General features: G+C 38.1%; 1 protein-coding gene across 2 annotated transcripts in view; it reads right to left on the minus strand.

Annotated features, from left to right (window-relative positions):
- Nucleotides 1-15240, minus strand: part of LOC139948763 (uncharacterized) — a 46205-nt gene that overhangs the window by 16114 nt on the left and 14851 nt on the right. For both annotated transcript variants that reach the window (XM_071947079.1, XM_071947078.1), the window contains exon 2: nt 8755-8921. In XM_071947079.1, the coding sequence (XP_071803180.1) occupies nt 8755-8819 (65 nt within the window). In that variant the 5' untranslated portion in view covers nt 8820-8921. The remainder of the gene's footprint in view (nt 1-8754; nt 8922-15240) is intronic.

Raw genomic sequence — 15240 nt, forward strand, 5'->3', positions numbered from 1 at the left:
TACACATTGTTTCTTTTCTGTTAAGCAAAAATTCGCAGGGAACCAGTCACAAACAACACACTGTGTGGTATTTTGGCTGGTAAGCTCTTTTCTGCTGAGCAAGATTTGTCAGTGGTAAGCAATAGACTTACCTTTGCATGTCCCCCAAAAGTTCCCCCCCCCCCCCTCTCCCTCATGGAATGCCTACAATGCATAAAAGGCAGGGTATATTTTTGGTTATTGTAAAAGACCATTAGCCCCACTAATTATTACATGTATAACCCATTGTATCAAATCAAAAACCTGTGAAAATCAAGGCTTAACTGGACCTAAGTTGCATTGCAAAAAAATAATGAAAGAAAGAAAAAACCTTGTTGCATACAAGTGTGTTTATCCAATTTTTACATGTATGTCTATTGGTGGGTGACAAAACAGCCTACATGTATTATTGCATACAAGCACAGGTCGCTAGTTTGCAGTCTACCGGAAAGGGGAAAAAACAAAATGAAACCCAGAACTTCTTGGAACAAGTCCAACCAGCTCTATGGTCCAACTATGAAGGCCGGAACTACTTGTTGTTTTTTCAGTGGTATTGGGTTAATTATTCACTAAATTGTCTGGAATAGACACTATCTGCAAGTCAACATACAGATCTTACAATCAATATTATTGTATCAGTGGAGAGAAAAATTTCTGACAGAAAGGTCTGAAACAGCAAACCAGGGCCCAATTTTCTTATAACCTTCAAGCACAAAAACTTGCATAGCACAGAATAGTATTTCTTAGCAGATTAAAATACATTAAGCTTGCATTGTTGTGGCTGATGGTGCCCGACTCAATTTTTGCTAGGCAAAGAAATTTATCAAGCAGTACTTTTTTTTTACAGATTTATGAAATTGGGCCCCGATCTTAAGGAGGTACACATAAATGGCAGCATTTCCACATTTTGATCCTGTGGAGTTTTCCAAAGAGGCTTTAATAATAATAAAAATAATAACAATATATTTATAAAGCGCCAAATTGCCAAAGGATACGAAAAAGGGGGAAAAGACAGAACAAAGATAAAGACAACCAGCTACGAAGAGGCTAAAAGGTGGGTTTTGAGAGCATGTTTGAAGGCTGGGACACTGTTTGAGCTTCTGGTTAGGGTAGGCAAAGAATTCCATAGTTGGGCATGTTGGGGAGCAGCAATTGAAAATGCCCTGTCAGCTGCAAGTTAATGGGTTTTGTGAGCTTTGGAGTATCCTTTATGCTTGAGAAAAATACAAAACTCTTTTGTTTACGAGAGTCAGACTTTTTCTATCTCAATTAAAATTTTGAACCGATTATTTTCAGCCATCTACATGTAGGCCTATCGTACATGATGAAGGAAACCTTCCTCTAAAGCATAAAACTTGTTAAGCACAAAAACTCTTGCTTAGCAAAAATAGGTTCCCAGACAAAATTACTGTTTGGTTACCATTGCTGTGACTGGTGGTACCCCACTCATTTTTCACTTAGCAAAGCCATTCGCTGAGATGCAGAATCCTCTGTTGAACGACTCATGAAATTGGTTATTGAAGTGGGCAGAAAAAGAAAGTTAACATTAATTAAGTTTTAAAGACCTGTTCTGAGTTTAAAAAGTGTGAGACACTCTTTTCCAAAAAAAAGAATAATTAACAGTTTTAGAATAAAAAAAAACATGAAGCAAAATGTTAGTAAGTACATGCATGGAGGAATCTATTTTTCCTACACCGTACATGTAAGTAAAAAATTGATCAAAGAGGGCAAACAAGCAAAATATGTTCTTCTTTTGTTCCCAAATGTCTCATTCTAGCACAAATATTCAAAAGAAAAAATCAATTTAGACAAATAGAGCAGGAAGTTGCCCTACACATTTGACAATAATATTTACACCCAACGTGACCAATCCATGACCTGTGCATACAGTACAGCGTACATGTATGAGCTTTTATCACATGACTTGACAATTCCTAGACTTGATTCAAGTCCCATTCTTGTGTTAGATGTCCCTAAGCTATTACCTTAACTTACTATGAACCAACCCCGTAGCATACAGTACAGTGCGCGCTCGCCGTCAAAATGTGGTCCCGAGAATGGGACTTGACGAAGTCGTTTCTTACTCTGGACGTTGTTATTGGAAAATCTCCCCAAATGGGGAGATGTACAAAACCAATGGGAGCGTTGAAGCGCTGCCCTGCCGGTAAAATATTCATTATACTCTGTGACATCACAGTAGAAGACGTTGTAAGGCACGCGTCTACATGCGGCACGCACGTGGGTCGGGTAAACTCATTAGCAGGCAAGGGGGTGTCGGTGTCATAAGTCGTTTTATTGCACTTCCCAAAATTCAAATTTTGCAAACAAAACCGACCCCAAATGTATGTTACAACATATTACTTAAATTCAATACACATTTAGTGCTTTCTTTTTTATAATTAATTGGTTATTAAAAAATGTATTTCAATCATCAACTAAGTACTTAACCCACAGGTGACAAATGAACTAGTCTTCTTTTTGGGTGCGTTTGATTGGTCAAAACGTATCACGTAACAATGTTACATATTCATAAGTGAATATATTTACATACCAGGCGACTGCGACATCGTCAAGTCCCTGTCCCGCATGCGGAACAGGTTTTGGAATTCAGAGCATCACAAAACAGTAGTTTTCTGGGGATGGCACGGGATTGGGACTTGAGTCAAGTCTAGACAATTCCATACTGGCAATTGTGCCAAGTCTTGTGATTCTCGTCCAGGTGTACAAAATTTCCTGCTGACAGGAGAAACTCATGAATTATTCATGACAATTCCATACTGGGAATTGTGCCAAGTCTTGTGATTCCCGTCCAGGTGTACAATATTTCCTGCAGACAGGAGAAACTCATGAATTATTCATGACAATTCCATACTGGGAATTGTGCCAAGTCTTGTGATTCCCATCCAGTGTACAATATTTCCTGCAGACAGGAGAACCTCATGAATTATTCTTGACAATTCCATACTGGGAATTGTGCCAAGTCTTGTGATTCCCGTCCAGGTGTACAATATTTCCTGCAGACAGGAGAAACTCATGAATTATTCATGACGTCTGGACTTGTACTCGGGGGGGGGGGGGGGGGGGGGGGGGGCCAATTTATTTTAAAACTTATCAGAAGGGGAAAAAAAAGTGTAGAATTCCTGAGATACAGTATACAAGTCATGCACAATTAGCTTAATGCACAAGTAGCTCATTAACTGATGATCTGCTGATTGTCTAAATTCATTACTTGACCATTTAGCCTGATGCTGTCTTTTTTAAAGGGCAAGGGCAAAAAGGCATTTTCTCTTTCTGCCTCCGTGAAGTATCAGGCCTGATTTAGGCCTACTACTTTTGTACATGTACTTATTTATATACAAAAACTGATAGTAATAATTCTTGAAAGAGAAACTTGACTACTTGTGTACTATGTACAATTTGTACAACATATATATGCGCATACAAAACTAGCTCATGAACTATCCATGCAGCGTTCGACCTTAACGCTGGTCCGCTGGCCAAATGCCAGTACAAATCGCGGCGGACCAGCTGAAACACCTTGCCAACTGGTCCGGCTGACCAGTCAAAAATATCGGCAGCGGTACTACAGAACTATGATTATTTTTTAAAACTATTTTCAGAGTCGAATAAAACGTAAAAACATTCACTCAAGGTTTGGATAAAACGTAAAATAATCACTCGAAGTGCCGCTGAACGCTAGCAAACTTCCGACGATCACGCTTACACAGCGCAAAATCCCATTATGCAACGCAAAGGCTTGTAGTCTTCGTATTAGTTCACGTGTGGCAATAAGTGTAAGAAACATTGAACGCTAGAGGGCGTTTCAGAATATTCGTTAGCGTGAGAATAGACGCCCTCTATTGGTGAAAGTATGCGATAGCTTACAAAACTAGCTTCAATCGCCTTGACAAAAGACCACAAAGCAAAACACATTCTGTCAGCAGCAGCATGGTCGTCAACGGAGCAGATTTCCGTGTGGGAATAAGTGTCTAGCGTGTTTATGAAAAACGAGACGGTGAGGCTTCATTCAACAAAAATTACCAAGTTAGGATACTCTGGATGAGCAAAACGATGTATTTAATTGTGTTTAGTAACGTTCTGATTTTGTTTAATTTTGTTGTTATTTGGTTTTTTTTTTTTTTTTTGCGGGGCGATTGGTGGGCGATATAGTTTATTGCTCCATGGTTTTATTGGTCACATAATCAGACATGCCAACCTCTGGGATCACAAAACTGTATTCTGAAACCCCAAAACCTGTATTTTGCATCAAAAACCTGTATTTTTTTTAAAAACACGCGTAAACATAGTTTTAAGCACCGAGACAGGCAAAATAGAGAAGGTGTGAAGGCCATTAAGTTATCAAACAGCCTAATTAAACCAGTTAATTAAAACTTGAAGAAATAACATTTTCAAAAAATTTAAAAAATTAAAAAAATTGGGCAGAGGTTTCCCTACGGGTGGTTAACCCAATGGAACAGGTTTTGTATAAAAACAAGATATTGATACATCATATCTTAAAGACATTGATTAATCATATCCTATTTCATATAGAAACCCTTGTCAATTAATTAAATATCATTTTCTTTGTCAAAAGAAGACAAGTACAAAACAAAACCAATTTAATTTCAATGAAGAAAAAAAAAAAAAAAAAAATCATCCCGAAAAGTTTCGTTTGTTGTATTTGGGGGCATAGTTCTTAAATTTATCTCATAAAAATCTCGCTTCAGGCGTTCTATATCTTTTGTGTCTTTATTTTGGCAAAAAATTCTTTTGCAAACTCGATTCGTCCTTCACAAAACGACCGATACCATATAAGGGCATTTGACAACAGCGCCCTCTGATGTTCAATAAATTGTGTTAGACTGGTTCCCTGTGAAATCGGGACGTCAGATAAACTGGCGTGTAGTATGCAATGCAGGTTTGTGCTACTAGCGTGTGTGCAATGATGGATGCGCGGGAATCTCCGTTGCGCTTGCTCGATGTGTGGTGAAAGTTGAATAAGGAATACCCGGCCCCCGTGGAATAATAGAGTTCACTGGATAATCATTATCGGCCGTAAGTAGTCGGCCGAAAACTTATTTGTGTCAATAAAAAAATATTGAACTTGAGTTAAAAATGGGCACGACGACCAACTGGGATAAAATTGTATTTTTGCGGTGGCGATGCTCAAAACCGTATTTTTTTTGCAAAACCCGTATACCCGTATTTTTAAACAAAAACCCGTACTAAATACGGGAAAAACGTACTAGTTGGCATGTCTGCATAATGCGCGGTTGTTTGGGGTTTTTTGCAGGTTGATTTCACGGAAGACTTGGGTTCTAGAATGCAATCATGTGTTAAACAAAGGCGCGGTTGTTTTTGCTGCTTTTAAAAACGTTTTTTAAATGAAAATTTTGTTCACAAAACAGACGCCGGCACCGACCATTCCACACACATATATGAAAAAAATACCGTAAAACTCATAGGCTTCTTCATGGATGTTGCAACTACTTTGATGTCTACTTTATGTTGGGGGTTTACTTTTTCTGGATGAAAGTGAGAAGATTTTGGGAACTTCGGTAGATGTATTATGTTTATGAATACTTATTAAAACTACAATAATAGGCAATGTTTATACATTATAAAATAACTTGAGCGATCGCAAGTAACCCTTCTTACCGTAGATTTAAAGGCAATACATAAAAAGTTAATGATATTTTAACAGTCGGCTTTAAAGTGTTTTTGTTTGTTTAGTAAAACACTAATTTTTTTCATAACCAAGTTCTTCTTACTAGGAATACTTTGATGTCGAGTGCTTACAATAAACCGTGGACTAAAAAAACTACCTAAATAAAGATCATATTAAATTTTCAAATTTGCTCTAAAAAAAAAAATTGACATGTTTTTAAATTAATTTTAATAATATTATTGTTATTACATTTTTAAAGAAAAAATACTCTCAAAATTAATGAGCCCCCTTTCGAACACAATAATAACATGTTGACGTTGCAATTCATGTTGAGTTTTGAAATCGAGCAGTTGGTATACAACAGTATACTATTAATTTAGGAAAAAAAAAAAATTGACGGACCAGTAAAAAACCTGGCGGACCAGTGAAAAATCAAGCCAACTGGTCCTGCTGGCCAGTTTAAAAAAAAGTTAAGGGCAACCCCTGCCATGACTGTCTGGTCCGCAGCCTCTGAAAAATCACAAGATTTGGCAGAACTCCAACCAGAAAAACAATGAAAAGCTTTCCATGGTGTGGAACAGGAAGTTCCTGGTACAAATTTATTATGTTGTAAAAGTAAACTTTGCAGGTGCAAACTAAGAGAGCTGATTGGGCAACGTAAAGTGCCTGTAGAGCCTGGAAAACAAATAACTCATGAATACATGACTGACAGCTCCCAAGAATGTTTGGCACAATCCCAAAACTAAACCTTTAGTTTGGGGATTTCTTGTCGAAGACCAGAATAGCTCCTAAAATTATGACATCAGTATTTAATTTCATAAAACCTACAGTAAAAGCATAAAAACTTGCCAACAAAAAACTGGTTATTTACCAGCCAACATTCAATAAGATTTTAGTTGCAACTGATGCCCCACTCATTTTTTGCTTAGCACAGAAATTTGCTAAGCAGTATTTTCTGCTTAAAATATGTAGCTTTCTGAAATTTGGCCCTGATCACAAAAAGCCATACAGTAGGCCTACATACATAACCCTGTTGTACTTTTCCTGAAGAAAGAGGATTAGGTCATTGACAGGCGTGGTGGATACACGCGTTACTGACCTGCAGATTTGATTTAAGAAACCTTTGTGACTTTTGAGAAGAGCAGTTTTTGTCTTCCATTTGAGGGAGTGGTGAAAAGGCAAAATAAATGACTTGGAAAAATGAAGTGATATGACCAGGTCAGGGGGAAAGGAAAAAAGACTTGAAAACGATACAGGACAGGAAAATAATAAACTGAACGGGAACAAAATAAACGAAATGGGGTATAAACGGGACTGGGAAAGAACCACTAGCGGGACTCGCTCGAAACTGGAAAATATAGATGGATCGACAAAATAATGCCGAAACGGAAAAAAACAGGCAAGTGTAAGATTTTAAAAGCACTAAGAATCGTCTTTATTTAGGATGGGTGGTTTGCCACAGTGATTTGTCATATTGTGACCTTGCTGAGTGCTGTAAACTTACCCTCCCCCGAACACAACGCTGCGTCTGCAGCATTTTATACGAAGGGCTTTCTAGCGGTTGCCGCGCGAAGTGTGGCATCCTGCTAGTTTACACATCGGGATGCGGGATTGGAAAACTCGCCATGTAACCGAAAGTCAGACGTCCAGAAAAACTTAAATATCGTCAACACAAGGGGGAAAACATGAAAGAAACACGTGAATTCCGTGCCGCGTCACAGGCTTTTTAACGTATAGCAAGTCGGCTTTTTCACATACATCGGGATGTGGGAATGGATATTAACTCGCCATGTAACCGAGAGACGACCAAAAAAACTTTAATATTATCGTCAACACAAGGGGGGGGAAACATAAAACAAACACTATTTATTGGTAAATGGTGCAGCTACAGACTGATTTCTGTGTTTGGGTTTTCATTAATCAGTAGATTTGTTAGGAATTTACGTGAATTCCGTGCTGCGTCACAGGCTTTTTAACGTGTACTTAAGGAATAGTATGGCAAGTCGACACCGAAATTTACGTGAGTTCTGTGCCGCGTCACAGGCTTTTTAACGTGTACTTAAGGAATAGTATGGCAAGTCGGCACCGGAATTTACGTGAGTTCTGTGCCGCGTCACAGGCTTTTTAACGTGTACTTAAGGAATAGTATGGGAAGTCAGCACCGACTCGGACTTTTACATGTGTCGGGATGTGGGAATGGATAACTCAACATGTAACCGAGAGACGACCAGAAAAACTTGAATATCGTCAACACAAGGGGGGAAAACATGAAACAAACACTATTTATTGGGAAATGGTGCAGCTATAGACTGATTTCCGTGTTTGGGTTTTCATTGATACGTCGATTTGTTCGGAATTTACGTGAATTCCGTGCCGCGTCACAGGGTTTTTAACGTGTACTTAAGGAATAGTATGGCAAGTCAGCACCGAAAATGACGAAGTCGTCGGCTCGCCACAAATTTTAAAACATCTATAAAACAGGTAAGAATGGCGCAATGGTGACGTCAAGTATTGGAATAACTAAGTTAAGTTATAAGCTACAATTTGGAGTGTAATGTGTAACGATGGGACATTGTTTAGTACAAGATTATTTCATAGCAAAATTTGTGTACAAACCTTATGGGAATAGGGCCGTACAGAAAAATAATAATAATAATAATAATAAAAAATTTTAAAATATCTACGATTACAATAGGCGTTTCGGCTGTTAGGCCGAAACCCCTAATAACAGCTTCTTATCCAACATTACTACCCCTGGTCACTGGGCCTTAAATCATTCTTTAAACCATCTCAGCTCCCTGGGGAGTACACAGCCTTGTGCAACAAATGCACTACTTGGCTAAATCAATCACAAGAACCATCTCTGCCCTCACAGGTACCCATTTACCCCTGGGTGGAGAGAACCAAACATAGTTGAAGTGTCTTGCTCAAGGACACAAGTGTCACAACCTGGATTCTGAACTCTGCTGAACAGAATCACCAGAGCTTGAATTCGGCGCTCTTATCCGCTTAGCCTCAGCGAATTGCTAATAATTTGTCTTTAAAAAAAAACACCAAAAATGACTTACTGGCAAGCAATACTCTCTTCATGGACCTCTACTTCACGGACGGGTAGCCCCATGCTGCTAAGCATCTCCCTTGACTCCGAACTCACACCAGTTCTTTTTTTGGATGTTGTGAAGGTCGAGAATCAGTAAAGGTATTCAGGTTAATCTCCGATATCACCGCTAGAATTCTACAAGGGAAAAAAAAACACACACAAAAAAACACTGTCAGTGTCAAATTTTAGTTTAAACTTGTTTAAAACATTGTATTGAGGGAGGAGTGCCGCAGTAGAGCCAGGGTCTATCCTTAATATAATAATGTTTGCTCACTTCCATCACGACTCGTTAGCTTGTGGTTTTGCTCATCCACGGATGTTGAAACCAAGATTTTGTAAAAAGATGTCAAAATTCGCTGGAAAAAAAAAAAAAATTGGTGCCCAAATTGTTCACTTACACTACATGTACGGTACATGTAAATGACAGATAAAACAGGGTATCCAAATTGTTCACTAACATGTACACAGTGCACATGTACAGTACAAGTAAATGACAGATAAAACAGGGTATCCAAATTGTTCACTAACATACATGTACACAGCGACATGTACAGTACTAGTAAATGACAGATAAAACAGGGTATCCAAATTTAAAACCCAGACACCCTCATTGACACCCACACAGCCCTCTGGCTATAATACTAGTTACAGGTACATGTGTAGTCAGAAAGCTTTTTCACTCGTCCATAATTCTTAAAATGTAGGTACCATGCATGCAGGGACATCGTTCATCACTGAACTGGCCAGCCAACGACTGCTTGGAGTTGTCCTCGGGTAGTTTTATCTAGAAGCATTTGTCATTTGGCCAGCATACCAGACAATACTCTCTGTAACCTGGTGTCAGAATGCACCAAGAATATTTTTTTGACTATCATGAGTCTCTGACCTAGAACATCTGTGTAGAGTTTAATGTCATTCACAATGATCAAAGCAAATAAACATCCTGCCAGCGAGCACCAACTGAAATGACACTAAACACACACAGAAACCACAAGTCGAACCCGGCCACTGAATGAGGCAGTTATCGTTTGCACACAAACCGCCGACGTCACCATTCCAATACACCAATAGCTTGGGAGAGTGGCAGTCACGTGACTACACTTTGGGTAACATCAACTCATAAAACATCATGCAGGAATACTGACCATGGAATCGAGACAGTAAGCAGTTTATCATAAAGGAACTACAGAGGTGTCAATCATTGAATCATAGAACATGGAGCTCCGCCTCCATGAATATCTATAGAGTGTTGCAAGCTGTTGTGCAATAATATTTATAACACAGTGGCTATATTCTCAATACACATAATTTATAATATTGTGTGCATACATCTATAGGGTACATCAAGCATACACATGTTTATTTACATCTACCCCCACACATGGCTCAGTTGATTTACATCCAAGCCTATCGGAAACACATTATACTAAGCACAGCATTCTTAGCAAACTAAATCAGAACAAATTATATTAGTTTCAATCTGAAAGTTCACAGATCATAAAGTTCATAGCATACCATTATCATTCATCCACACAATGACATGGAGGAAGGAGTGATCCAGACTACTGTACAAATTATTCATTCCATCATGTATAAACTCACAATAGAAACCTGCTGATTGTTCGCTCAAATACAAGCTTCTAAAAGTATGCGTACGACTTGTCCAAATTTCCTTAAGGCGATCTTAGAGCAACACTACTCAAGAGAGAATTTTACACGGCGCTACAACAAGACCTCAACCGAAGCTATGTTTGTAATTTAGCTTCAATCCTACTAAAATGTCTAGTTTGATGAAATATTTGAACACTTGAACGGCTCCCTAACATGCTATCACTAGCTTTTAGTGTGCAGTGGGAAGGACAGTTTACTTAATTTTTAACAGTTTGCTAGTACATACATGCACTAGTGGGTTATTCACATACCAAAAGAAATTTGACACCTTATTAAAAGAATGTTTTCGTTCACATGACACTACACTCGTGAGTTCACAGCATGATGATGTGGTGACTGCCTATTGGTCGCTGCTCTTCATGGCCGGGACACATGTTTGACCCTATCTGGAGTCGGGCAACCGGCGCGCGACCGGGCATACTTTTTGCACTACATGTATTTGTAATGGATGAATGCACCAACAGTCAAACATTGTAATTATTAGCCGTTATTTCAGGGTTCAAATTTAGGATAAAATTCTACAAGACTTCAGGTCTTGTGTAGCTCAATAATATGCTTATCGGATCAGAATTTAATCAAGAAGACCAGTATCTTATTGAGAAGGAACCGTCTACAAAATTAAAAACATATTACACGAGCAATCAAACTTACATTATCTCATGGCTGATGGAAAGTTTATTTTGATACTTTACGGAATTGTATTTACCCAGGCAGGCTCAAAGTAAACATTTGAACATCATTTCTTTTCGCTATGATAGTATCCAGATCCTTACATGCAAAATTTTACTCTGTTTTATTGAGGTTTAGAAACTTGTTTTTTTGGTCTTACATGAGGACTCTAATCTATTGAAAAAAAAGTGCATCACAAAACTGATTTTACCATTAAGGCCCATTTTCAAAAGTTTTTTTGTATTGTAACCCAGCAGTCTAGCTAGCAGACCAGGTGGTTTATTTATGTCCCCATAAAATCACACAAATGTATTTTCTGATAAAAACGGTTGCAAATGCAACCAGTTTATTAAGTTCGATTCACACTCTAAAAGTTACTTTCAACACTTTTTTTAAAAGTTGCAATACATGTAGGTTGCATGGTTTTCAAGTTAAGAAGTCAGGTGCCTTGTAATATTATGTTTCCTGCATGTTTTATTAGACAATGTGAGTGAGAGAAAACTCTGTGTAAATGATGCAGGTTTTAGCCCCTCCCCCCAAAAAAGATAAATAATAAAAAAATACCAAACATATTTTATTACAATGGGGGAAACACTGAGCTGAATTATTTTAAAACAGGAATTTTCCTTCACAGTGCCCTTAGAGGATTTGTTATTTTGTTATTTTGTGAGTGTCAATTTGCTTAATAAAAACCGACCCTTGACCTGTGTTGGGACCAATCAAATCGCAGAGATCTATGAGAGTCAAAAACATTACTCATCCATCAGAGAAAAAGAAATTTTGTTTTTGTAACTTTGGCTTGCTGCCAGGGTGTACACATCCTAACTGCCTAACTGTACAAAACCCATGGACCCCAAATCACAGATACATGTGCTCCATGACCAGCTAGTCTATATACAAAAATAACAAAACTGATAAATCTGTTAAGTTATTAAATATTATAGTTTTAATTAATCATTCCGTCCTGTCGCACTCTAAGCGCTCGTTTCTCGTTTAAATCACTTCATAATTAGCATTATAGGAGACTATATCTCATTATCTTGTTTTAATCCTGAAACTTTAGATATTACTCTACACAGCTACATACTTATTTCACCCAAAAGAAAGACTTGAAAATTTAGAGCTCAGGATGACCACGTTTGGCTTTGACCCAACACTGGACTGGTGTCTGTTATTTATAGCGATGGAAAACAACTGTTTTTTTATACAGATGGAAAACAACTGGTTTTGTTATAGTTTTATTCTGAAAGCTGAAATAGGCCAACATGAGACAAATTAAAAACAGCAATAACATAAATGTACACGTACAGAGCCCCTTTCAGCATTCTCCTTTTACAGTGGTTTGCCAAATGGCAGTTCAAACACACGAGGACCAGTCAGAATTCTCTCTATAACTGTATAAGTGGTCCGGCTAGCTACATTAGTGCAGTGTTGAAAAAGCAAAGCCTTATTTCATTTGACGCATTGACCAGTGATTCAGCTGACTGAAAAGTGTAGGGCCACTGATTTTCCGTTTCAGAAAAGTGCAAATTCCGTTTGACAAAAACATGAATTCCGTTTCAGGCACAAAAAATTCTGTTTCATGTTTTTTAATTAGATAAAAGGTTGTTTAATACCCAGGGAGACACTTCTAAACATAAATTTTGGATAAGTTGCACTGCTGACTTCCTAAATTTTAATTTGAACTGACATTTTTGTAAAAAAAACACATTAATTATTTTTATTAAATTGTACTTTTGAGTCTGCTGATTGATGTAAACGGCCGTTGCACTGTGGCTGCAGTATCAACGCACATGACGTGATAGACTTGATTCCAAGTCTAAAAACTGCAGGGTTTTTTTTCTTCCTAAAACTGAAGTACCGTTTTCCGTTTCAAAGGGCGAATTCCGCGAATTCCGCGAATTCCGTCCGTTTTCCGCGATCGCGGAAAACCAGTGGCCCTAAAAGTGGAATGACAAGTTCCTGGTCCTGCTAACAAGTCTCTAAAAACCGTTAAGGCAAACCCTGCCTTTGAAAACGAAAAACATATACATGTAAAAGTCTAGTAAACTTCCAGACATTACATGTAGCATTTTTCAAAAACCACTGTCACTCATAGTTAAAGATTTTGATATACAAGCAAGAATTACAGCACAAAACCTTAAAATTCCTGGTGAATCCCACACAGTGGCGATTCCATTGTGATTTGTAACAGACATTACACTTGCCCAGGTTTGCTAGGAAAGATAATATTCACAGTTTGATAGCAATGGCAATTAAAAAGCCATCCTTTTGTAGATAAAGTTTTTGGTTTGGCCACGACATGAATCACTACCCATAGTAATGTATTAATGTAATTTAGAAGCTTCAGCTTATGGGTCGTCAAATTTCTTTGTTTTTACTTTATTTTGTTACTAATGCCGTCCCCATTGGTTTCGCATGCAGCGTACAGAAGTGAAGCGAGGCATCTTCATCTGATTTAAAACAACCAGGGCCCAATTTCAAAGAGCTGCTAAGCACAAAAATTTGCTTAGCATACAATTTCTGCCTCGATAAAAAACAGGGTTACCAACTAAATTTCCACATGATTTTCAGGATGAGCAAACATCAGCTGAATACCAGTAACAAGCAATATGCAACAAATGGAAATTTTGTTGGTAATCCTGTTTTATCAAGGAAGAAATTTCATGCTAAGCAAATTTTTGTGCTTAGCAGCTCTATGAAATTGGCCCCGATCCCTTATGTCATAAACCTTGGTTTCAACAGATAGACACAGACACACTCTCACAATTGTTTGCACACACTCTCAGTTATTGGTCACTCATCAGCAAAATTTTATTCTATAAATTCCCTGTGGGGAATCCCAGTTTTAACATCAAAGAACATTGTGGGGGGTCTTCATTCCCTCCTGTAAAAGTCCCTAACCAAAGTGCCTTCATGACAACCCACACAATACTAACTACAATGCCATTCTGGACTGCTGCCAAGTTTTGTCACCACCTTCCCGCCAAAATCTGTAACCTTTTGTCCTGCTTAAAAAAGCTAGGTGTGGCTTTGGATTGAGATCAAAATTGAAGCCAACATTGTTAAGTCAATGGGCATTGTACAGAGATGACCAGGAAAAAAAATGGCATCAGAGGGAAACATTTCAAATTCACTAAAATAACCATATAGTTACACATGAGGCAATATTTTGGGATTCATTGCTAACAAGTTTTGTCACCACCTTCCCGCCAAAATCTGTAACATAGTTTTGTCACAATCAGTAAGCTTCAATCCCTCCTGTTAAAGTCCCCAACAATGGTATGTAAGTGCCTACCCAGTACTCATTTACCAAGATCAGACACACAATACAAACTACAATGCTATTCTGGACTGATGCCAAGTCGTCCCCACCTTCCCGCCAAAATCTGTAACCGTTTTTCATGATAAAAAGGTAAGGAGTGGCTTTGAATAAGCCATTTGCGAGTTAAATTTGATTAATGTCTGGTACAATGATTTGCTTAGTTACACTGCACCCTTTACATTTGAATTCCTCAGACTATCGAGACAGTTTAAAAACAGCAATAACATACATGTACATTTACAGAGCCCCTTTCAGCATTCTCCTTTTACAGTGTTCCGCTGGCCAAATGGAAGTTCAAACACACGAGGACCAGTCAGAATTCTCTCTATAAGTGGTCCGGCTAGCTACATTAGTGCAGTGTTGAAAAGGCAAAGCCTTATTTCATTTGACGCATTGACTAGTGATTCACAAGTGATTCAGCTGACTGAAAAGTGTAGGGCCACTGATTTTCCGTTTCAGAAAAGTGCAAATTTCGTTTGACAAAAACATGAATTCCGTTTCAGGCACAAAAAATTCCGTTTCATGTTTTTTAATTAGATAAAAGGTTGTTTAATACCCAGGGAGACACTTCTAAACATAAATTTTGGATAAGTTGCACTGCTGACTTCCTGACACAATAATTATTTTTATTAAATTGTACTTTTGAGTCTGCTGATTGATGTAAACAGCCGTTGCACTGTGGCTGCAGTATCAACGCACATGACGTGATAGACTTGATTCCAAGTCTAAAAACTACAGGTTTTTTTTCCTTCCTAAAACTGAAATACCGTTTTCCGTTTCAAAGGGCGA

The sequence above is a fragment of the Asterias amurensis genome, chromosome 16 (assembly GCF_032118995.1).
Source record: "Asterias amurensis chromosome 16, ASM3211899v1".
NCBI lineage: Eukaryota > Metazoa > Echinodermata > Asteroidea > Forcipulatida > Asteriidae > Asterias > Asterias amurensis.